At 64.7% G+C, this 21718-nt stretch overlaps 1 protein-coding gene across 4 annotated transcripts in view; it reads right to left on the bottom strand.

The window, feature by feature from the left end:
• Positions 1-21718, bottom strand: part of LOC142010809 (cullin-9-like) — a 60361-nt gene that overhangs the window by 1263 nt on the left and 37380 nt on the right. For 2 of the 4 annotated variants that reach the window (XM_074989279.1, XM_074989280.1), the window contains exons 17-40: positions 21423-21528; positions 20201-20296; positions 19879-20054; positions 18915-19048; positions 18644-18829; positions 17972-18120; positions 17029-17211; positions 16477-16634; positions 15767-15980; positions 15240-15411; positions 14435-14583; positions 13116-13233; positions 12699-12895; positions 11327-11586; positions 10891-11254; positions 10455-10595; positions 7280-7444; positions 7019-7182; positions 4762-4855; positions 4568-4642; positions 3981-4091; positions 1667-1784; positions 1083-1216; positions 821-912 (exon numbers count right to left, since the gene is read on the bottom strand). In XM_074989279.1, coding sequence (XP_074845380.1) covers positions 821-912; positions 1083-1216; positions 1667-1784; positions 3981-4091; positions 4568-4642; positions 4762-4855; positions 7019-7182; positions 7280-7444; positions 10455-10595; positions 10891-11254; positions 11327-11586; positions 12699-12895; positions 13116-13233; positions 14435-14583; positions 15240-15411; positions 15767-15980; positions 16477-16634; positions 17029-17211; positions 17972-18120; positions 18644-18829; positions 18915-19048; positions 19879-20054; positions 20201-20296; positions 21423-21528 — 3756 coding nt within the window. The remainder of the gene's footprint in view (positions 1-820; positions 913-1082; positions 1217-1666; positions 1785-3980; positions 4092-4567; positions 4643-4761; positions 4856-7018; positions 7183-7279; positions 7445-10454; positions 10596-10890; positions 11255-11326; positions 11587-12698; positions 12896-13115; positions 13234-14434; positions 14584-15239; positions 15412-15766; positions 15981-16476; positions 16635-17028; positions 17212-17971; positions 18121-18643; positions 18830-18914; positions 19049-19878; positions 20055-20200; positions 20297-21422; positions 21529-21718) is intronic. The other 2 variants (XM_074989281.1, XM_074989282.1) reach the window with 1 other exon arrangement.

Here is a 21718-nt window from a genome sequence, read left to right as displayed (position 1 = left end):
TTCAGACAGACCTCGGCCTGCCTAGGAGCCAGAGCGGGGCTGCCTGGCTCCTCCGCCGAGGCCACTGAAGTGCGCCGGGCACATGGCCTGAGGCTGCAGTCACTGGCCAGTCCCTTACAAGTCAGGGGACCAGCGCCCACTGCACCAGCACATGGGGGAAGCTGCTCCAGTCAGGCCCCGCCCGGGCCATCCTGTCTCCTGCCAGGCCTGACCACACACCAGCTCTGGCAAAGGCTCAAGCCCAGGGTAAAGCCAGCGGAGGTGGGGTGGGGTGATGGCCCCAAGTGGGAGGGCTGCTATCCCTTCCAAACACCGCTGCCATCGCCTGCTACGCCTCTACATCCCGGGGAGCCGCAGACAATGGCCAGGCCCAGCCGCCTCGGGCCTCAGCCAGCCGCTGGCGGTGCGCCGGCCAAGGGTTTCCTCCTCACCACTCTGATGGGCTTGGAAGCACCTGCTCTGCCCTCCCCGGCCCTGCGCTCATCCCCGACTCGCACTGGTGCCCCTTCGCCTGCTCTCTGCAGCCCCAGGCTCGTCCCTTTGGCTTCAGAGGGGCCTGGCCGGGCCGTGGGGCCTGCACTGTCTCCAGGAGCCCCCTGCAGGAGGTCTTGCCACAGTTTTGGGGTGTTCTCCAGCCCAGGCTGGACACCTCAGAGAGCTGGGCTGCTTGGGCCACGGCTGTGCACCGCGTTGCCTGAGGGCTGCAGGGGGGCTTCTCCCGGGGCGACAGCTAAGCCCCCAGCCAGGCCCGGCTGTGCGGAGCTCACCAAGCCGGTGGGAATGGCAGCGCTGCTGCGGCGCCCCCAGGAGGGACACTCACTCTTTGTAGGGCAGGGCTGTGCTGGGCACGTTGGACAGCTTCAGCTCCCTCTGGCCGGAGCCGGGCCGGGCCTGGAAGCCGAGGCGGAAGTCCTGCCGGGAGGGAGGAGCACTCAGAACGAGACAGAGACGGAGGCAGGGCACGTGGACCTCGCCTTCGCCCCCAGCAGGACCCCTTTTCTTCCCCCCGTCCCATCCCCCCAGCAGAGCCCAGGGAGGCGGGCGGCCCCCTCCCCCTGCCCCTCGCACCAGGCCGTGGGTACCTGCGTAGAGTGCTGCAGGATGGCGAGGAGCCGCTCCTGGATCCTGCGCACCAGCTCCAGGCCGGTGTTGAAGTGCTCGGCTTTGAGCAGGCGGAGGGAGGAGGCCAGGTCCTGGCAGTGCAGCAGTGTCTCCTCTGGAGCACAAGAGAGTGGGCATTACCCAGAGCCCCAGCCCCGCAAGCCCGGGGGAGGCCGGCCAGAGGAAACCCCAGTGAGGCCGGACACGGCACGCTGGCTGGCTGGGTGGCTTGCAACTGCGGCCTTTTGGCAGGGCCAGGCAGTGGGAGGAGCAAGGCAGCTGCTTTGGCCTGCCGGGCACCAGCCCGAAGGAAGCATAGGGCTGGATCGGCCCCGGAGGGCACAGACCCCCGAGTTCCACTCTGGGTGGGGCTAACGCAGCCCCCAGCTGACCCGGGTGAGAGTCCCCCAGACGGAAAACCTCAGAAAACTCCCCTAAGGGCACCTGACCCCTCTGGCCTGGATCCAGACCCCGGCGGCTGGACGACCTCCAGCCCAACGCCAGGCTGAGGCTGCAGAGCAGGAGGCGCGCTCCCCTCATGGCATGGCTGCCTCCCCTGCCTCACCCAGCAGGATCTGCAGGGCATTGGTGTGCAGCTCCAGGTTCTCCGTCTGCTGTTCCACGACATCCATCTTCTCCGTGTCCTGGTTGTAGTAGCTGTAGACCGCGGCGTAAGCCAGCACCTGGAACAGCACAGAGCCTGCTGGCAGCATCCACCCAGATGGAACAACCAGGGGCTCAGAGCTGGCACCCCGATCCTCAACCGCAGCCGCGCGCTGGGCGAGCTCGGCTGTCTCAGCTGAGAGCGGGCAGGATCCCCCACAACAGGCAGCCAGGACATATCCAGCACCAGCGGGCAGAGACAGCTGCCAGCTGACGAGCCAAGGGCTGGCATGGAGCAGCTCATGGGGATGCCCGGAGATGTGAACACAGGCCCAAAACGGATGGTCACAACAAGGCAGGAACTGGCTGAGGCAGTGGTGGAGACGGCTCAGCCAGCAGTGGAGGGGAGAGGGAAGGGGGCTTGGTGGGGCTGCACAGCACCGCCAGCCACACACGCTCCCCCCGGCATCAGGTGAGCCAAGCTCCTGTGGCAGGTCACACAGACCCCTCCCAGAGGTCCCCTCCCTGCGGCCAGGCGGGCCAGCTGCGTGCGAGACGCAGGAGCCGGCTGCTGTGGTGACTACGCAAGCTGAGGGGAACCTGGGACAGGAGGGTGGAGGGGCACGAAAAGCACCTGAAGGCTCAGGTCCCCAGGAGCTGAGCCAAGCCAGACAGAGCAGGAGAGCAGCCGAACTCCACAGCCCCGGGAAGGGCAGCCCCAGGACAAAGCCCACGGCGCTCACAGCTGAACCCAGGTCCCTCTGGGGGAGCTGGCTGCACACAGCAAAGCGGCAGAGCCCTGCTCTCTGGTGGCTCTGGCTGAGAACAGCAGGGTCCCTGGAGAACTCCCCCATCCCGCGGACACCGGATCGAAGCAGCACTCCTGCAGGGAGTTAGGGCTTTTCCAGGCACCCAGGCTCCTGGCCTGCTGTCTCCAGCAGCCAAGGTTGTGGATGCCAGCTCCATTGGGCCAGGCTCAGGGCCTCCCTGGCTAACAAAAGGCCATCACAGATGGAGAGGAACCCAAGGGAGGCGGCTTTCCAGAGGGGTCGTTACACAGGTAACGAATGACAGCCTGAAACGGGGCGCGATACACGCAAGGGAGAAGGGAAGGGCTGACGCAGGCACAGCAGCAGGAAGACGACGAAGCGGACCGCTAATGGCAGACCCAGTCAGACAGACGAAGGACAGGCCTGCACAATGATGCTAGGCCAGGGCTCAGGTGCCCAGCAAGCCCTCCAGGTAAACGGGCTTCCCACGTCAGCCAGTTTAGACCTGAGGGAAGAGCTAGCGGCCCCAGCCAGCCACTGGCAGAGGTCTGAAGTGCCTGGAGAAGAGGGGGGCACCAGGCGAGCGCAGAAGAGCAGTGGGGGGCTGGCGTTTAGAGCGGGTCGAAGGGGAAGGCGGAGCAGCTGCCCGGGGGCCGTTACCTGTCCTACGAGCTCCGAGTGCACAGGCCCAAAGGTGGTCCTGCAGCACAACGACAAATCCCAGAGCACGGCCCTGCAGCATGAGCGGTGCTGTGGGCGCAGCCGGCCCGGGAGTCCCTCCCCAGGGAGAGCGTTCGGCGGGGAGGCACCGCAGCTAACCACTAGGGTGAGTAGGCCAGACCCCAGCAGGTGATTGGGGGGAGCAGGGGGAGCTGACAACCACCCTCGGGTGCTGGGGGAAAGCCGATCGCAGTCTGAGGTGACTGCAAGACAGGGTGCTGCGGCAGGGGAGTTACAGCAGCTCCTGGCGTCCCGTCTGGGCGCCTCACCTAGCGGGGGGCGGTACAGAGAGAGCCACAGACGGGCCTGGGGGCCAGAGGACGCCACAGCAGAGAACGTGGCAGCAGGAGGGGGCGGGTACCACGGCAGGGTGTAAGTGGGGTGAGGCTGCAGCATCTACGTATGCTGAGGGGGTGGGGCCCGGAGCAGGGCAGACGGGCCAGCCTCTCGAAGGGCTCCAGGGAGCTGGGGAACCCCCCTTGGGACGTTTCGAGAACGGGCACAGCCCTGGTGAAGGCTATACAGCCCCTGCCCAAGGGCCTGGATTAGGTCTAGGGTGGACCATGGCCAATCAGGCTGCAGGGTCAAGCAGTGAAGGCAGCAGCAATGGCTCAGGAGACCTGGATTCTAATCCCAGCCCTGCCGCACGACCCTGGACCAGTCACCTCTGTTGCCCCTCCAGCCTGTAAGCTGCTCGGGGCTGGACTGTCACAGCACCGCAGGGCTCCGAGCGCTGTTGGGGCAGCACAAAACGCAGCAGACAGGTCCTGCTCCTCCCACACCTACCTTGCGGGCCTGCTCCAGGGCTTTGCAGGCATCCACCACAAAGGTCAAGGTGCGAATCTGCGGCACTTCGCCAATGGCGGACACACGGCTCCTCAGGTTCAGAGCAAACTCCTACAGCCACCGAGAGCAAAACCAGCGCCCCAGGTCACTCCCCAGCCAGCGGGGCTCAGCCTCCCTTCCCCTGCTCCACATAGGGCTGAGCTCCCAGTGCAGGGGGGTGCTGCTCCCCTGCAGACCATGACACTATCGGCTCAGTGCCAAGTGGTGCTGCCTTGCTGAGACCGAGGGGCCTCCAGCTGCACACCCATGACCCTGTCACTGACACTGTCTCCACCTGACCTGCTGGGAGCATCTGACCACCCACCTCCCCCCCGACCCCCGAGCACAGACGGCTGCGAGTCCCTGTCAGACCTGGCTTGCTCTGCCTTCCCCCCTTAGTGTGGGAAACCCACCAGCCAGGCTTCCGCTCCTAGGCAGCAGAGGACAACGCATGGCAAGAGAGTTGCACCCCACGCAGGGGGCAGGCGATGCGCTCAACTCCACCCCCCAGGTGCGGAGCGCCAGGGATGGGGGGGAGGAGCCCTCACCCTCGCTTGGTGATGGAAAGTGCACCTCTCGTTGTAGTCCTGGAAACGCTTCTCCTGCCGAGCGGCTTTGCTCACCTGCAGGGGAAGGGAGTGTTACCCCGAGCGGCCCACGGCCCAGCGCGACGCCAAGGCCTAGCACAAGGAGATCGTCCCCCAGCGAGGATCCAACGAGCCGGCATGCAGCACACACTCACCATGGCAGAGCAATTGTAATAATCCTTGTGTGTTGGCTTCCAGGGCTTGAGGCAACGCCAGCAAAATCCATGGTTGCATTTGGCACATGTCATGCTGCAGAGGGAAAGGAGAGGAAAGAACAGGAGCTGGAGTCAGCCTAACGCAGGGGACAGTGGAAAACACCCCTCGTCCCTGCAGGCACCACAACCCCTGGGGACTGGCATGGGGCTGCAGCGCCGGCGGATGAGGACGGGCAAGTCTCACAGGCCCAGCTCTGGCAGCTTCCCCAGGACGTGAGCCGATTAAACCATGAACTGCTGCAACCAGGACAGGACACGAGCAGCAAACCTCGTACAAAGTGTGCCAAGGGAGGGGTCTGTGAAAGGCTTGTAACTGGCTGGGTACGGCCACACCATTGGTACGCACGCCCCATTTGTGCACTGAAGGTAGGAGCGCTGGCTAGGTCAGGGGTGGCAATGACTGTTGCGGAGGAGCTACTCCTCATGTTTTGGTATTGTCACAGGCCGGCTCCAGGCCCATGGAAGGTGGGGGCCTCGGGACTACAGAGAGTGAGTGAGAAACGCTGTGTGTGAGAGAGATTTTGTGACAGAGATTGAGTGTGTGCTGCAGTGCATATGTGACAATGATGGGGGGTGTGGCACAGACTCTGTGTGTGCGCGCGCGCGCGCACACACACACTGGCTGCTGCTGGGGAAGTGTCTGAGAAGCCCCCCTCTGTCTCTTTAAGGGAAATCCATCCTGTGGTCTCCCCTGTCCCCTGCTCTGCACTTCTCAGTCACTTACCACCCAGGCTCCAGACTGGAGCAGCTCCGCTGTGTCTCCCTCTCCCCAAACCCTGTTCTGCTGAGATGGGGCACAGAGGCCAGGGAACACCCAGCTTCAGCACTGCCCTCTCCCCTGCCCCTCTGCACAGCTAACGGGAATCCCAGGAGCAGCTGGGCTGCGGGCCGAACGCAGTGGGGAGGGGCAGCTGAGCACACGCTGCTGGCTGTAAGTGTGCAGGCTCTGCTCATCAGCTGGGTGGCCTGGAGACATGCTCAGTGTGCCGGTCCTGGCACCGGCCGGATTTTGCCCACCCCTGGGCTATGTGCTTGTATTTCAGGTGGTTGCTTCTGGCACACATGAACAGGAGGCTTAGCAACCCACCGTGAAGGCACTATTCAAACGAAACAGAGGTATCTGACCGGCCGTGGGCCTTGGGCGGTGCCAATCCACAGGTGACGAGCTCCCCTGGGAACAATGGCTGGTACCAGCAAAGGACTGAGTCACACAGACAGCTAACTTGCTCGTGTGACCCCACCCACCCTCTGGGGGTGTACTTTCCTCAGCAAGAACACTGGGATTCCTTCCCCGTGCCTGAGGGTATAAATGGCTGGGAGTGGAAACCCCACTGCTGTCTGCAGTCCTGCTTCTTACCTCTGGAGGAACCTCACTACCAAGGGAAGCGCTAAACCAAGGACTGAACGCCTGCTCCGAGCTGCAGATGCACTCCAGAGAGATGCCTTTAGCCAGCTGCTTAATCCATCCCTGCTACTAACCTGAACCAAGAACTTGTACGTACTTGATTCCTTTAACACATTCTCCTTCCTCCTTTAGATTTTAGATACTACAGGACTGGCCACCAGTCCGGTTTTTGGGTAAGATCTGTGTTACCAATTGACCTGGCCCCTTTGAGGTCAGAAGAACCTGATGAGAGGTGGGTGACATTGGTGTCCATAACCTCCTCTGCACAAGGAGAGGTACAGGTGGTGACGCCGGAGAGCTGGAGTGTCTGAAGGACAGGCAAGTGCAAATCCAGGTCATCAGGGGGAGGTCACCTGAACCAAACTGTGGCAGAGCAGAGTCCCCTGTACTCCAGCGCGCAGATCAGGCCATATCCCAGTCGTAGTGGAGACATGGACAACGGTCAGCTAACAAACGGCCCGAGCCCCCCTATTTATTTCACATATGCCACTGCAGAACCATCGGGGGGAGTTCATTGGACGTCTAGGAGGTGGGACCAGCAAAGGGCTCCACAGCTCCCACGAGCCAGGCACCCCCACCCTCTGCAACCTGAGCCCGCTCCAGCCAGAGCAGACAAAGCTGAGAGTCTGACAGAAAGCAGGGCAGAGCAGCTCAGCCGCCCATTGGGGTAACAAGACAACAGCGCAGACACTCAGCTCCTTGAAGCCAAGCCAGCACGAGAAAAACAGAATCACCTGCCCCCAGCAACCTCCCCTCTCCTGCAGGCCCGGCCCCCAGAGGGGAGATACTCACTGCAGACAGCCCTCGTTTTTCTCAATCTGGGCCTGGCAGCTTGGGCAGCGCTTTGAGATGAGTTTGGCTAGGTGTTTGCTCTGGGCTTCCACTGTCATCCCTTCGTAGTACCCACCGTCGTCCATCCACTGGGACATGTGGCTGCAGCTGGCTGGGTAATGGGCCTGCAAGGGAGAGAATGGGCGTCAGAGGGAGCAGGAAGGCTGTAAGCAGGGAGCTGGGGTGAAGACAGGCCCACTGCTGAGCACAGCCCAGCCATACCTCCGGGAAATTGCAGTTGAAGCAGGAGACCCAGCAGCACTTGGAGCAGGCCTCTCCACAGCTGAGTCCTGCCTTGCAGAGGACCTGATCACAGCCCTGGGGGTTGGTGCACCAGGTCAGGTTGGAGCAGCACTCCACGTAGCCCCGCAGGAGAGCTTTCTCATACTGCAGAGAGAAACGGGGGAATGGTGCAGGAGGAAGGATGATCATGGGGTTCGGGCACCCAAAGGATTCAGGAGCTCTGGGTTCAATACCCACGTCTGCCACCGATCCCATGTGACCCTCGGCACATCACGTCCCTCCTCTGCGCCTCAGCCATGAAACGATGATGCCGCCTTTCCCCCACCCTGTGTCTGTTCAGATCGTCACACGTTTGCCAGGACATCCCTGGTTCACACTGGGCCCCGCACAAAGGGACCCAGTTTTGGCTGACACTATCATCTTCTGAACAGAGCAACACATTCCCTGGCAAAGGCGCTGGCACTGCCAGCCGGCCAATCTAGGGCCACACAGCAGGTCTGCTCTCACTGTGCCGCTGGAGGCAGGGTCTCTGCGGTAAGAGCCGTGCCCAGCACTCCCCATGGTGAGGACAAGGTTCACAAGGGTGGGAAATGCTACAGCCCGAAGGGACCTTGCAGAATGCGCACACAGCTACAGGGGGAGGGCAGGGTAGCTGGAGAGACACTGCCCGAGAGACAGGAGGCAGAGCGGGGCACTGTGCTGAGAGGGAAGCTGCAGGGCTGCAGAGAGAACATAACCCAAAGCACCAAGAAACGGGACAGACGAAATATTCAGCAGCAGCCACTCTGCCACCAGCAGCAGACTAAGGCTGGGCCAGACCCATCTGCTGGGTTTCATTCAGTGCCCCTGCGGAGGGAGGCAGACACCTAGAGACAAAGCAGAGTGTGACTGGCACTTCTGGCTGGACAGCCAAGGAGAGAGCCCCAGGCACGTCAGGGCTGAATGGCCGGTTAGACAGGCCTCCAGAGAAGACTGCTCCTGCAGGAGTGGTACCTCCCTTACGGTAACCAGGGTGTGACGGTGCCGGGTTTTAAAACCAACATGTCAATCAGTACTGGAACCACTGTCCTAAGTTTGCACCAAATCTTGTGCCAAGTGAGGTGTCTAATGAAAGCTGGTGAGTCACTGAATCTGTTCCTGCGGCTGGTATGCCTGCGATAACTGTTGGCCCTGGGCAAGCCGCGTAGGTTAGGACACACTAGGAGGCAGGGCAATTCCTGTGGCCGGGGTGAGCCGAGTGGATTCTAATCCACCTCTCAGGAATGTTGTCGGGACGTATCATCTGAGCACACGGCCAGCGCCCCAACAAGGGCCGCACTGGCGACCTGATCATCTAGTTCTCCACTGTGTAAGTGACCACAAGCAGGATCTGCCCTCCTCTAAACGGGGCCGTGGCAGTCACCATCTTGCCCCCAGCCTGCAGATCTCCATCCTGTCTCCAATCTCTGGGCCGCAGCTGGCGGGGGCAGCTCTGCTATGAACAGCGCCTGACTGGCCGGCGGCCCAGCCTCACAAAGGCTGTATTCTAGAGACGAAGATAGCCGCCCTTGCCGCCCGCCTCGAGAAACGTACAACTGAGGTCTGTAACTTGACCACTGAATTTCTCTCTCTCACCCTGCCCTCTTTCTTTCTTTGGTACTAAACCCTTAGGAGCTGGCATCTAAAGGACTGGCCCAGTGGCTGCTTTGGGGAAGATCTAAGGAGATATTGACCAGGGGATGCGGCTGGACCCTCAGGGGACTGGAAAGGCCTGTGTGGATTTGGTGAGATCGGTTCCCATCACCTCTCCTCCGTGTGAGGAGGGGCACCGGTTGGGCGCCAGGGAAGCTGGCATGCCTGAGGGATTTGCTCACGTGACCCCTGGCTGGCCAGGAAGACAGCGGAGGTGCTCTCTCTGGGTGACTGGCTTGGTGTGCTCTATGTGAAGGAACCCCAGTCTGGGCTGTAATGTTCAGCAATCTGCCCAGGTTTGGCTCTCTCAGCTGTGCCGGGGAAACCCTCGTGTATTACAGGTGGCTCATGAGATCAACAGTCTTTGACCAGTAACGTTCACTGGGGACACACCTGCACCCCAAGGACCTCATGTGCCCCCGCAAAGGGCAGAAAGAGGTGAGCTGGCCCTCCAGTCCTTCACCAATACGAATTCCCAGCCATACCCAACGTACCCGGGCCTGTTCAGATGGGGAGCAGGAGAAGAGGGTCCCTCACGTAACCAGGAGAGAACCCTCCCTCCTGGGGAGAGCAGCAGCTGCGCCGAGGCAAAGGAAACGTGAGCCAGAGATGCCTCCTCAGGGGCTGAGCTGGCAGATCCCATGCTACCCACAGCCAGGACTCAAGCAGCAGCATGTTAATTGCTCCCTGCTCCAGGGCCAGCCACCCTCGCCTCCAGGAGTGCTCCAACAGGCAGGGCAGAAAGGACACGGCGCCCTCCAACCGAGGCCTGCCAGCTGCTTGGCAGGACATTCGATAGCTCTGTGAAAGGGGTCCCCCCGCCAGCCACTTCTGGAGACAGGAGGAAAGCCCAGTTCTGAAGAGAAAATGCTGAGAGGAACCTTCCCTTGGGAGCCTAACTCCTCCCTCTCTGCCAACGAGAAGCCAAAGCACCCTAGCGCCTCCTGCTGAGGGCCCCCTTCCAAGGCGGAATAGTTCTCCGCAATGGGGTGGAGGTTTCTCTGCAGTAAGGGCCATGCAAAACACTTGCCAGCAGAGGGGCAAAGGGGGCAGCTGAGACCCGGGGCTCATACTCGTAACAGAGATGCCCCAGACGCCTACTGCTTGGATTGATACGCCCTTGGGAAGAGAAGCTGGTTTTCACGTCTGCACACAGAGGGCCACGGATGGCTCATTCCTGCCGTCACACTCTCCTGGGTGGCTGGGTGCTGGTTCGGGTGGAAAGCGGGATAGAGACAGAGGGAGGAGAACAAGGAGGGCAGTGCAAAGAGGGGAAGAGAAGGCCAGGAGCAAAGAGCCATGGCACAGCGGAGGAGTCACTCATTCGAAGGCGCAAGCCTTCTCCCAGGTAGCTCGCGGCCAACCAGTTACCAAGCTGGAGAGGGGATGGTGGCGGCCTAGAAGTCAGGTGTGTCCCCCAGCACACTGCGTCAGGGCAGACTAGACGAGGTCCCATGTCCAGGTGGGACCCGAGCTGACCTACCTTGGCAATGACGTCCGTGGAGGAGATGATGGAGCGGATGAACTCGGTGGTGGGCTGTGCAGGGCAGTCCGGGATGGGGCAGGTGCAATTCAGAACCAGGTTCTGCTCAATGCGAGACGTCAGATATTCATTCCAGCAGGACTGGGGAGAGGGGACAAAGTCAGACCTAGAGAGTACATCTCATGCCCACCCCAGGGAGCGAGCCCCTCCCCATGAGCCCCCTTCCTTACTCAGGGGCTGTCTCAGCTCCTGGCAAATCACAGAATTCACCTTCTGGACAGAGGTGCCAGGATTACACAAGACCTGCAAACAGGGAGTGATGGAGGCTGACCCAGGCCCAGGAGGAAGCCAGGGAAAGGGGGTGGGGCAAGCTGCTCTCCTGAGACCCTCCCCTGACAGCTGCATCCCTCCCCTCAGCCGCGGCCAGGCCCCTCACCTTGCAGCAGTAGTGCATGCAGCAGAGGGCAGGAGGGCTGTCGTCCGGACACAGCTGGCTCACGCACACTGGACAGTGGGTGACGGGGCTGGGGGGCAGCTGGGGGTTCTGCACTTGCAGCCCGGAGGAAATCAGCAGCAGCTCAGGGTCCTCAGTGTAGCGCTGGATCAGCAGGTCCACGTTCCACTTGCAGTGGATGAGCAGGTGCTGGGCTCTGTCGGCCGACAAGCTCAGGGTGTCCTGGACCTGCTGCACCGTCTGGTTCATGAGCCCTTCCACCTCCTCCTGGCTCATGGTGCGCCCCACGGGCAGCAGCAGGGTCTCCAAGAGGACCTCCTCTGGGCCAACTCCACCAGCGTCCAACCTGGCAGACAGCGAACACCCATTACCTGTCTGGAGAGCTGCCAGCACCGCCACTCCAGCCCCACCTGCCTACCTGAACGGGGGGACCTTGCTGCCCTCGTCCTGCCCCCTCTGGCACTCAGGGCTCTGGAAAATGACCTGGGCCTGGCCCCGGTGAGGCGTGGTGGGCTCCGTGGAGACGTATTCCAGCAGCTGGGGGTTGTCCTCCTGCCGCCGCACATAGCCCTGGTTCAACAGGTGCAGGACGCAGGACAGCACATCTGTGCTGCTGCAGCCGAAGCTGAGGAACTTGGAGGCGGGCCCAGACTCCCGCCTCTGACAGGCGTCAATCACCTGGGGGGTGGGGGGTGACGTTATTGGATTTTAAAATGAACATTAGAACCATTCCTGTAACGACTGCCCGAAGTTTGCACCAAATCCTGTGCCACGTGGGCCAAGGGAGGTGTCTAACAGAAGCTGGAGACTCACTGAACCTGATGCTGCTTATGTCCAGACCATGTTTGTCTGTGAAGTTACAAGATTGGCTCCGTATTTGTGGTAGAAGAGTTAAGTTCTGGGAATCGCAGTGGGAGGTGTGGCAGCCTCCTGGCCAGGTGAAGATGTATTAAACAGAGACAGGGCCTGGTCACACTCCCACCCACATCTCAGGAATTTAGCTGGGCCATGTGGTCTGACCATGCAGCCAAGGGCGGAATACCCAAGAAAGGGACATGGACAGGTGACCTGATCTTGTGATTCTCTGTTGCAAATGTGATCCCAAGCAAGAGAGTAACAGTGGATTCCCTGCCATGTGGGCAAGGCTATAAAGAGGACCCTGAGATCCCACCAGCTCATGTGCAGTTTGAAGGAACATCGCTGCCGTGAACTGAGCCTGAATGAATTTCTGACCCATCCTAACAAAGGATGTATTGCAGAGACAGTCAAGACAGCCACCTGGTTCCATCTGCCAGAGCCTGCACCAAGAAATTTTAGGTAATTGGACCACAAACAATTTCACACTCACCCTATGTTTTCTTTCCTGTTCTTAATAAACCTTTAGATCCTAAAGGACTGGCCCAGAGGCTGCTTTGGGTAAGATGTAAGTACATATTGACCTAGGAATGTGACTGGTCCCTTTGGGGCGGGAAGCACCTGTCTGGATTTGGTGAGACTGGCTTTCATAACCCTCATCTGTATAAGGAGAAGACTGGACGGGGCACCAGGGAAGCTGAAGTCTCTGAGGGATTTGCTGGCCAGGAAGGCGGCAGAGGTGCTCTGCTGGTTTGGTGCCTTATAGTGGAGGAACACTTAAACAGGGCTGGGCTGTCAGTGGCCTGGTTTTGAGCAATTTGCCCGGCTTTGGCTCGCTCAGGAGTGCCTTGGAAACCCCCATGTATTACAGGAGGGTGGAGTTAGCCTGGTGCTGGCAGGGGTTGGAGCAGCCCCCGCCGGCCGAGCCCCCGTACCCTGAACACCAGGTTGTCGATGTGCAGCTCCTTCTCCCCTTTCAGCTGCTGGATGATGAGGCAGCAGATGATGTTCCTCTTCCTCTCCAGCGCGCGTCCCTCATCATCCTCCACGTTCAGGTACGTCTGCCTGGGGAGCAGCCGCAGGGCCTGGCCGCCCGCCCGGGCCAGGGCCGCCTCGTTCAGCCGCAGCACACCTGGGACCAGCACGGTGCATTCGGCAGGGCCTGGGCAGCCCTGCCCCAGGGTCCCCACCGCACACCCTGCCCTGCTCAGGGACGGCTCCGCCAGACACACCCAGGGATTCCTCCCTGGTGCCTGCTCAGGCACCGACCCGCTCCCAAGCTCCAGGGCTCCCGCCCCCCTAGGGATCCCCAGCCCAAGCCCCAGCCCTCCCTCTGGCGGCCGCATACGCACCCCCATGGGGCAGGCTCTGGGTCAGGATCCCGGCCTCTCCCGTCAGCGGCTTCAGCGCGTGGCTCAGCAGGATGGCAGACAGGCCCGTGGCCTGGGCCAGGGCCTCCACAGCAACTTCCTGCCGAGCAGAGGAGACAGGGCCATGGCCACGGGGCAACCGCGCTGGGGGCCACAGCCCAGGGGCTGGGGCAATGGGGCGAAGGCCCTGGGGACCGGGGGAGGGGCTGGAGCAACCGCACAGGGACACAGCAGCCGGCTGACGTGTCTGGGGGAGAGGCCACAACACACCCTGGGGCTGAGGGGCGAGAACAGCTCCAACTCCTCTGGCAGGAGCCATGGGGAGACGCAACCTTTGCTTCTCTGGGCTCCCAGGGCCTGAAGGGAACAATCCTGGGGCTCTGTATGGTAACTGCTGGGGGGAGGAGGAGTCTGCGCCCCACAGCACAGCTGGGAGAAGGGCTCTCCCTGGGCTGCAAGGACAGCAGGAGCCAGCAGCCCGTTGGCCCCAGGTGGGGTCCCAGCCCTGGCCCAGTGGAGGAAGGTCCAGGGAGGACGGGAGACCTGCGCCCTGTTGGCCCCAGGTGGGGTCCCAGCACTGGCCCCGGCCCCAGCCCAGCAGGGGAATGTCCAGGGAGGACAGGGGGACCTGCGCCCCGTTGGCCCCAGGTGGGGTCCCAGCACCGGCCCCGGCCCCAGCCCAGCAGGGGAATGTCCAGGGAGGACAGGAGGACCTGCGCCCCGTTGGCCCCAGGCGGGGTCCCAGCCCTGGCCCAGTGGAGGAAGGTCCAGGGAGGACAGGAGGACCTGCGCCCCGTTGGCCCCAGGTGGGGTCCCAGCACCGGCCCCGGCCCCAGCCCAGCAGGGGAATGTCCAGGGAGGACAGGGGGACCTGCGCCCCGTTGGCCCCAGGTGGGGTCCCAGCACCGGCCCCGGCCCCAGCCCAGCAGGGGAATGTCCAGGGAGGACAGGAGGACCTGCGCCCCGTTGGCCCCAGGCGGGGTCCCAGCCCTGGCCCAGTGGAGGAAGGTCCAGGGAGGACAGGAGGACCTGCGCCCCGTTGGCCCCAGGCGGGGTCCCAGACCCTGGCCCAGTGGGGGAAGGTCCAGGGAGGACAGGGGGACCTGCGCCCCGTTGGCCCCAGGTGGCGTCCCAGCCCTGGCCCAGTGGGGGAAGGTCCAGGGAGGACAGGGGACCTGCACCCCATTGGCCCCAGGCAGGTCCCAGCCCCGACCCAGAAGGGGAAGGTCCAGGGAGGATGGGGGACCTGTGCCCCGTTGGCCCCAGGCAGGGTCCCGGCCCTGGCCCAGCAGACGCCCCACCTGGGCACTGTTGAAGCACAGCAGGATGTACATCTGCAAGGTGGAGACATGCAGGGTGGTGCTGCCTGCGAATTGCAGCTCCGCGTGGCCCAGCCACGTCCACTGCAAGCGCCGCGGCTTCGTGTGCTCCAGGCCCCACCGGCTCTGACCTGAAAGAGACGCGGCCAGTCCCAGCAGGGACCCCCAGGCGCTGCCCTGCAGGACGCGTGGGCAGCCAGGGCAGTGCCACCCAGCTCTGCCGCCTGGCCCAGGCTGCCCCAAGCCCCTGCCCCCCCCATTGTTGAGTCTGACCCATCCCCGGCTTCACGGTGACCCCAGAGCCCTGTCCCCAGCCCAACCCTCCAGCTCTGCCCTCGGCCCAGCCCGGCCCAGCCCCCCGTGACGTTGCTGGATTTTAAAATAAAGGAGAACCATTATTGTAACCCCTGTCTGAAGGTTTGCACCAAAGCTTGCACCAAGTGGGCCAAGCGAGGTGTCTGATGGGAGCTGGTGAGTCACCACCTGTTTCTGCTGCCTATATGTTTGCATCATTTTTGATTGTGTACGCTGCCTGTAGTACATTACCCTGCCGACTACGCCACTATCCTATAGGAGGCTTTTCTGGTCGCAGCTGAGAGCCAAACCTGCGCAAATGGCTTAAAACCAGGCCAGTTAGAGCCCAGCATTGGGGTTTCTCCACTCAACAGCACCAAAGTGGTCACACACAGCACCTCTCCCGGTTCTCATGTTCATTTTAAACTCCACCGACGTCACCCCCCTCAGCTCAACCCTCCAGCCCTGCCCTGCCCAAACCGCCCACACTCACTCTTGGTGTAGAAATCAGCAAACCGCACCAGGTAGCTCCCGAGGGGTGGTGGGAAAAACCTGCTGGGCTCCTCCAGGTGACAGAGTGGGGAGATGGTCCAGCAGCGTGGAGACAGGACCAGCACCTTCACCTCTGGCTCCTCCTCCTCCAACACAGCCAGCTCCTCCATTGCCTGGGGACAGGAGCGGGGTGCCAGGGCTCAGGCTCCTGCCATGACCTGTCTGGCCGTCCCACCTCGGAAGGGAGAAAACATCGCCCAGCCCTACTGCGTCCCCCAGGCTCCTAGGGATGGCAAGGGGGAGCACCACACAGATCCCACTTCGGACTCACCACATCCCCAGGATGGCAGGGGATGCTATCCTGACCCAGGGATCACCGCAACCCCTACAGCCCCGGGAAGGGAGGGGGCACCATACAGACCCCACCATGCACCCCAGTACAGCATAGACAACTGCTCAGACTCCATTCAGCTTTCACCACATCCCGGGGGGGCAGGGGACACCATGCAGACCCTGCCCAGGGCTCACCACGTCCTCCTGGGCTACATCCAGCTCCAGCAGGCGCCTGTCGAGCTGCTGCAGCTGGAAGAGGTGGAACTGCTGCTGCAGCTCCTCTGACTCACTCAGGTTCTTCAGCATCAGCTGGGGGAAGCGATTGGGGAAGCAGAGCCCGAGCTGGTCGACAACGGCGCGTTCCAGCCACACGTTGCCCTGGGCCAGGAGCCGGTCACCAAGATAATACCTGCAATGGCAGCTGGCCTCAGGGTGTGCCCCCAGCGCCCCGCCCACCCAGGTAACATCTGCTACGGCAGCTGACCTCAGGGTGGGCCCAGTGCCCCCCCCACTCCACACAAACACAGCCCCTCCCCCAATTCCTGCTCTCTTGTTGGCCGCTCTGCGCCTTTGCCATCGCCGGCAGCTGGGCATCCTGGGTGGCTGGCACACTCCAGCACTAAGAGGCACGTCCGGCCACACCCAGCCTGGGGACACCTGTGCTGCCCAGCTCCCTCCCTGCCTGGCCCTGGCAGTGTGGCCAGTGCAGCCTCCTGAGAGAGGGTGCTGCAGGGCCCCTTCCCTGCCTGCTGCCAGCCATGCCTGGGGGGACAGGCTCTGGGGCTGGGGGCCGACTGGACTCAGGGGACCCCCATGAAAGCCCCGGCCCCAGCCCCACTGGGGGAGGGGTGTGGACAGAGCCGGGCACACAAGGGGCACAGATCCTCCTCTGGGCTCCCTCTCACCGGTAGAAGTGCTCAAAGGTGTTGGCGAGCTCCAGGCCGGAGACGAAGAGCAGGGGCTCCAGGCTCTGCTGCAGCCGGTGCAGCGACTCCGTGTTGGCCACGTCCGTCCGACTCTCTTGGATCCGCTGGTCGACGTAGCGTGCGAACTGCTCGCTCACCTGGGGAGAGCGCCAGGTGCCGGGGTGGGACCCTACGGGTGCCCGGCTGACACTCGGATGGTGCGGGAACCCCAGTCCCATAGAGGGTCAGTCCCAGGGGCACCCCATGCACGGGACAGAGCGGCACAATGGGGGAGGGGAGCTGCACGCCCAGGCGGAGGGCAGGGGGCCGCTCCCACTCACAGTGATGGAGCAGAGCAGGCCGGGGCCACAATACACCAGGGGTTAATCCCACGGCAGCGACACCCCGACCCCGCAGAGGGGACCCCAGGCCCACGGAGGGCAGCCAGGACACGGGAGCCTCTGCAGCCGACAGGCCGGCACTGGGCCGAGCAGCCTGGCCGCTCTGCAGGGCCCAGGGCCGGGGACAGCCCCACAACGGAGCCCCACTCACGTGCATGGCTGTCAGGAAGGAGAGCTGCAACAGGCCGCCGGAGAAGCCCTGGCGCAGGGCCAGCGCAAAGGCCGCCTGCTGCCCGAAGAGCTCCTCCGCGGCGCGGCGCAGGCCCTGGTAGAGGCGGCAGTACTTCTCCACGAAGTCCAGGCCCTGCCACGCCGCCTCCAGGAACCGCCTCACCTGCGCGGGCAGGGGCAGCGCACGGTTACAGGCCGGCCGGCGGGGGGGACAGCGCAGGGTTACAGGCCAGCCGGGGGGCGGGGGAGACGCAGCACAGGGTTACAGGCCAGCCGGGGGGCGGGGGAGACGCAGCACACGGTTACAGGCTGGCTCGGGGGGGACGCAGCACACGGTTACAGGCCAGCCGGGGGGCGGGGGAGACGCAGCACACGGTTACAGGCTGGCTGCGGGAGGACGCAGCACACGGTTACAGGGCGGCTGCGGGAGGACGCAGCACACGGTTACAGGCTGGCTGGGGGGGGACGCAGCACACGGTTACAGGGCGGCTGCAGGGGGACGCAGCACACGGTTACAGGCCGGCTGCAGGGGGACGCAGCACACGGTTACAGGCCGGCTGCGGGGGGACGCAGCACACGGTTACAGGCCGGCTGGGGGGGGGACGCAGCACACGGTTACAGGGCGGCTGCGGGAGGACGCAGCACACGGTTACAGGCTGGCTGGGGGGGGACGCAGCACACGGTTACAGGCCAGCCCCAGTGGGGCGAAGGGGGACACGCGTTCAGGGAGGGCCCTGGCCAAGCGCTGGGCCCACAGGCTGGGCCAGGGGCAGGAGGCGCAGAGGGGACGGGGCCCTGCTGCCCCCATGGAGCACGGGGAGCGGGACCGGCCGCAGAGACCCAGACAGGCCGGGACACCCCCGCCCCTGCACGATGGTGCCCCCCCATCACCTCCCCACGGCCCCTCCCCCGGCGCCCCCCACCTGCTGCTGCACAACGCGCCTCCAGCACTGCGTGATCCCCGCCATGCTGCTGGGCTCCCTCCCTGAGCCCTTGGCGGCCCCGGAGCTGCTCCACTTGTTCTTGCCGTTCTTCCCATCTGCCAAGGGCGGGGGTTGGCGTGCGGGCAGCGCTGGGGGGGCAAAGGGGCAGCACCAGCAGTGTGGGGTGCTCCCCTTGGGGGGCAGCTCGCTGGCAATGGGCTGGGGGTGCCGCAAGCCCCAGCCCGGCAGGGCCCAGCTCACCCCACGTGGTCACTGAGTGAGGGAGCCGAAGCCAACCAGCCCCAAAACCTTGTGCACGGAGCCCCGGCTTTTGCAGGGGGCAGCTGGCACCTGCCGGCCCTGCCTGGGGGACCAGACCCACAGATCCTCCCTGCAGCCCGAGTGCCGGGCAAGGCCCCCTCCTCCCTGTCCCCGGCCAGCTCCTCTGTGCCAGCCACCCAGGGCAAGAGAACCAGCCCTCCTCTGCTGGGCAGACCCATGGGCTGCCCCCAGCCCTGGAGCGTGTCACCCGCCTGCGGGCTTCAGGCACACAGGGCCACGCCCATGTGCAGTGCCCCTGCCTGGGCCTGGCAGCAGGACACCAAAGGCAGCAGGAGGGTCCCCCGCTCAGCCCTGTGCTGGCCCCACGCACCGCGGGGGAGGGGACCTTACTGGCTCTGCTGGGCGCGCTCAGCTCCTCGGGCTCCGGGCTGCCGGGGTCCACGTGCACCAGCAGGCGACTCAGGCGCCGCACGCGGGAGTTGAACATGGTGCCACAGCTCTTGGGGCGTCGGCCCGGCTCCAGGTTCTCCAGGTACTCGCTCAGCAGCCAGGCCAGGGGGCTGACGCCGCTGGGATCTGCAAGGCCACAGGGCTGGGGGCTCAGCAGGCCGGGCCGGGCAGGGCAGGTGGGGGGAACGGGGGCCGTGTGGGGGACCAGTACCTGGGCTGGTGATGCTCTGCACCAAGGGATTGATTAGAGCCTCCCAGCAGGTCCTGCCCAGTGCCTGGGCCGCCTCCGCGTCGGGAAGGAAGCGATCGGCGAACACCTGCTCGTGCCGCAGGGCACAGTTCAGCCTGCGACAGCAGAGAAACCCGCGGGTCACTGCCGGGGCGCGAGGCCGCTGGGACCAGTGCTGGGGAGTGGGGAGACACGGGTACAAACACGCAGGGCAGGGCAGTGCTCTGCCCAGGGCCAGGCCAATGCTGGAAAGGGAGACACCCGGGCGCAGACCCCGCCAGCCAGGCTGGCCCTGGGGGAGAGACACACCCGGGCGCAGACCCCGCCAGCCAGGCTGGCCTGGGGGAGAGACACACCCGGGCGCAGACCCCGCCGGCCAGGCCGGCCCTGGGGGAGACACACCCGGGCGCAGACCCCACGGGCCAGGCCGGCCCTGGGGGAGACACACCCGGGCGCAGACCCCGCCGGCCAGGCCGGCCCTGGGGGAGACACACCCGGGCGCAGACCCCGCCGGCCAGGCCGGTCCTGGGGGAGAGACACACCTGGGTGCAGACCCCGCCGGCCAGGCCGGCCCTGGGGGAGACACACCCGGGCGCAGACCCCACGGGCCAGGCCAGCCCTGGGGGAGACACACCCGGGCGCAGACCCCGCCGGCCAGGCCGGCCCTGGGGGAGACACACCCGGGCGCAGACCCCACTGGCCAGGCCGGCCCTGGGGGAGACGCACCCGGGCGCAGACCCCACGGGCCAGGCCGGCCCTGGGGTAGAGACACACCTGGGTGCAGACCCCGCCGGCCAGGCCGGCCCTGGGGGAGACACACCCGGGCGCAGACCCCACGGGCCAGGCCGGCCCTGGGGGAGACACACACCTGGGTGCAGACCCCGCCGGCCAGGCCGGCCCTGGGGGAGAGAGACACTCGGGCGCAGACCCCCCCGCCAGGCCTCACCGGTTGAAGAGCTGCAGCAGCTGCATCCGCTCATCGGCGATCTCCTGGCACCACGTTCGCGCCTTGGTGGTGTAGAAGAGGTACGTGCGCCGGCAGAGCTGCTCCTTGAAGATGGGCCAGAAGGTGGGCTTGGGCCCCAGGATCTCGATGCCTCGCACGCGCGTGTCAATGCCACCCTGCACGGGCACAAGGCTGCAGGTCAGCCGCTGCCGGCCAGGCCCCGAGCGACGCCCCCCCGACGGCACCCCAGGGCCAGCCTCCCGCCGGGCTGAGGGGCCGGGGCCGGCTGGAGCAGGCTGGGCCAGGGCCGCAGCGCACCCACCTGCTGGCACCGCTTGATCTTGATCTGGATGATGGGCCAGAAGCGCGTCAGGTTCTCCAGCAGCACCACCCTGCTGGCCGAGGGCAGCACGTTCACCTGGGGAGCGGGAGGGCAGGACGGCGTCAGCACCCGGGGCCAGGCGCCCGCAGCGTCTCCTCCCCCGCCGGGCGGAGCCTGGGCCTTGCCGGGGCAGGACCAGCGGCTGGGAGCTCCGCGCTGCCTCCCGGCGGGGAGGGGTCTGGCCGGCCAGGCGGCAGGAGGTGGGGACCTCGCTCGGGGACGGATGGGCAGGATTCTGCTGCAGCCACCAGCCTCCAGGAGCTGCAGCTTTGCCGAACGGCCCAGCCATGCCCAGAGCTGGCGCTGGCACTGGCGCTGCAAGCACAGGGCGTGCGGACCCACATGCTGCTCCCCCGGCCAGGGGCAGGGCGGCCTGTCTGCTCCCCCATCCCGCCCCCAGTCACCCCCGGGCCAGAAGGCAACTCCACACCTCATCTCGGCCCCTCCCCTGCTCTGCAGTCCTGTGCAGCGCAGAGCCTGGCACATGGCCTGGCTGCTCACACGCACCTGGCACGCCTGGGCTAAGCACACGGCCTGGCTGCTCACACGCACCTGCCATGCCTGGGCTAAGCACATGGCCTGGCTGCACACACACACCTGCCATGCCTGGGCTAAGCACATGGCCTGGCCACTCCCATGCACCTGGCATGCCTGGGCTCCGCACGTGGCCTGGACGCTCACACACACCTGCCACGCCTGGGCACGGCAGACATCCCGTCCCGTCCCACCCCAGACGGCGCCGGCGGCAGCACAGAGCCCAGGCACACGGCCTGCCCCAGACAGTGCTAGCGGCAGGCCAGGCTGCAGCAGCTGGCTGGGTTGTGGCCAAGGGTCTCCCAGGGCAGGTCCCCCAGGTGCAGCCAGGTGGGAAAGAGGTAGATGAGGGCAGACTGGGTTTCACAGCCTCTCCCCCGGGTACGGAGGGGCTGGTTGGGCACAGGGCAGCTGGAGGCTGGCAGGGAACTGCTGGTGCAACCTCTCGCTGGCCAGTGCGGCGGTGCCGGCGCCGTGTCACTGGGCTGTGCCGCGCGGAGGAACCCGCTCTGGGGCGCGCAGTGGCCCTGTTTTAGCAGTTTGCCACGGTTCGGCTCAGCTGTGCCTGGCAAACTTCCTGCGCCCCAGCCCTGCAGCCCCCGGCTCTCCGGGCGGCCGCACCGCTCACCGTATTGAGCTCGGTGCTGATGCTGGCCGGGGTCTCTCCGCCCATCACCACGATCCGGGCTGGCATGTAGCTGGAATCCTCACTGGCCACCAGCAGGCTCATCTGTCTGTGGGGGTGGGGGGACGCGGCGTTGGCAACAGCCTGGTTCCGGGGCTCTGCTCCCGGCCTGAGCCCAGCGTGTCCGTCCCAGGGCCATGTCTGCCCAGGGGCTCACAACCTCGCGCAGCACCCAGCCCTCATGGGGTCACACCTGGCCGCACAGCCGGGCACATGGTGCCCAGGGACCCACACAAGGT

Source organism: Carettochelys insculpta, chromosome 3 (genome assembly GCF_033958435.1).
Source record: "Carettochelys insculpta isolate YL-2023 chromosome 3, ASM3395843v1, whole genome shotgun sequence".
NCBI classification, from domain to species: domain Eukaryota; kingdom Metazoa; phylum Chordata; order Testudines; family Carettochelyidae; genus Carettochelys; species Carettochelys insculpta.
This window is presented reverse-complemented; position numbering and strand designations above follow the sequence as displayed.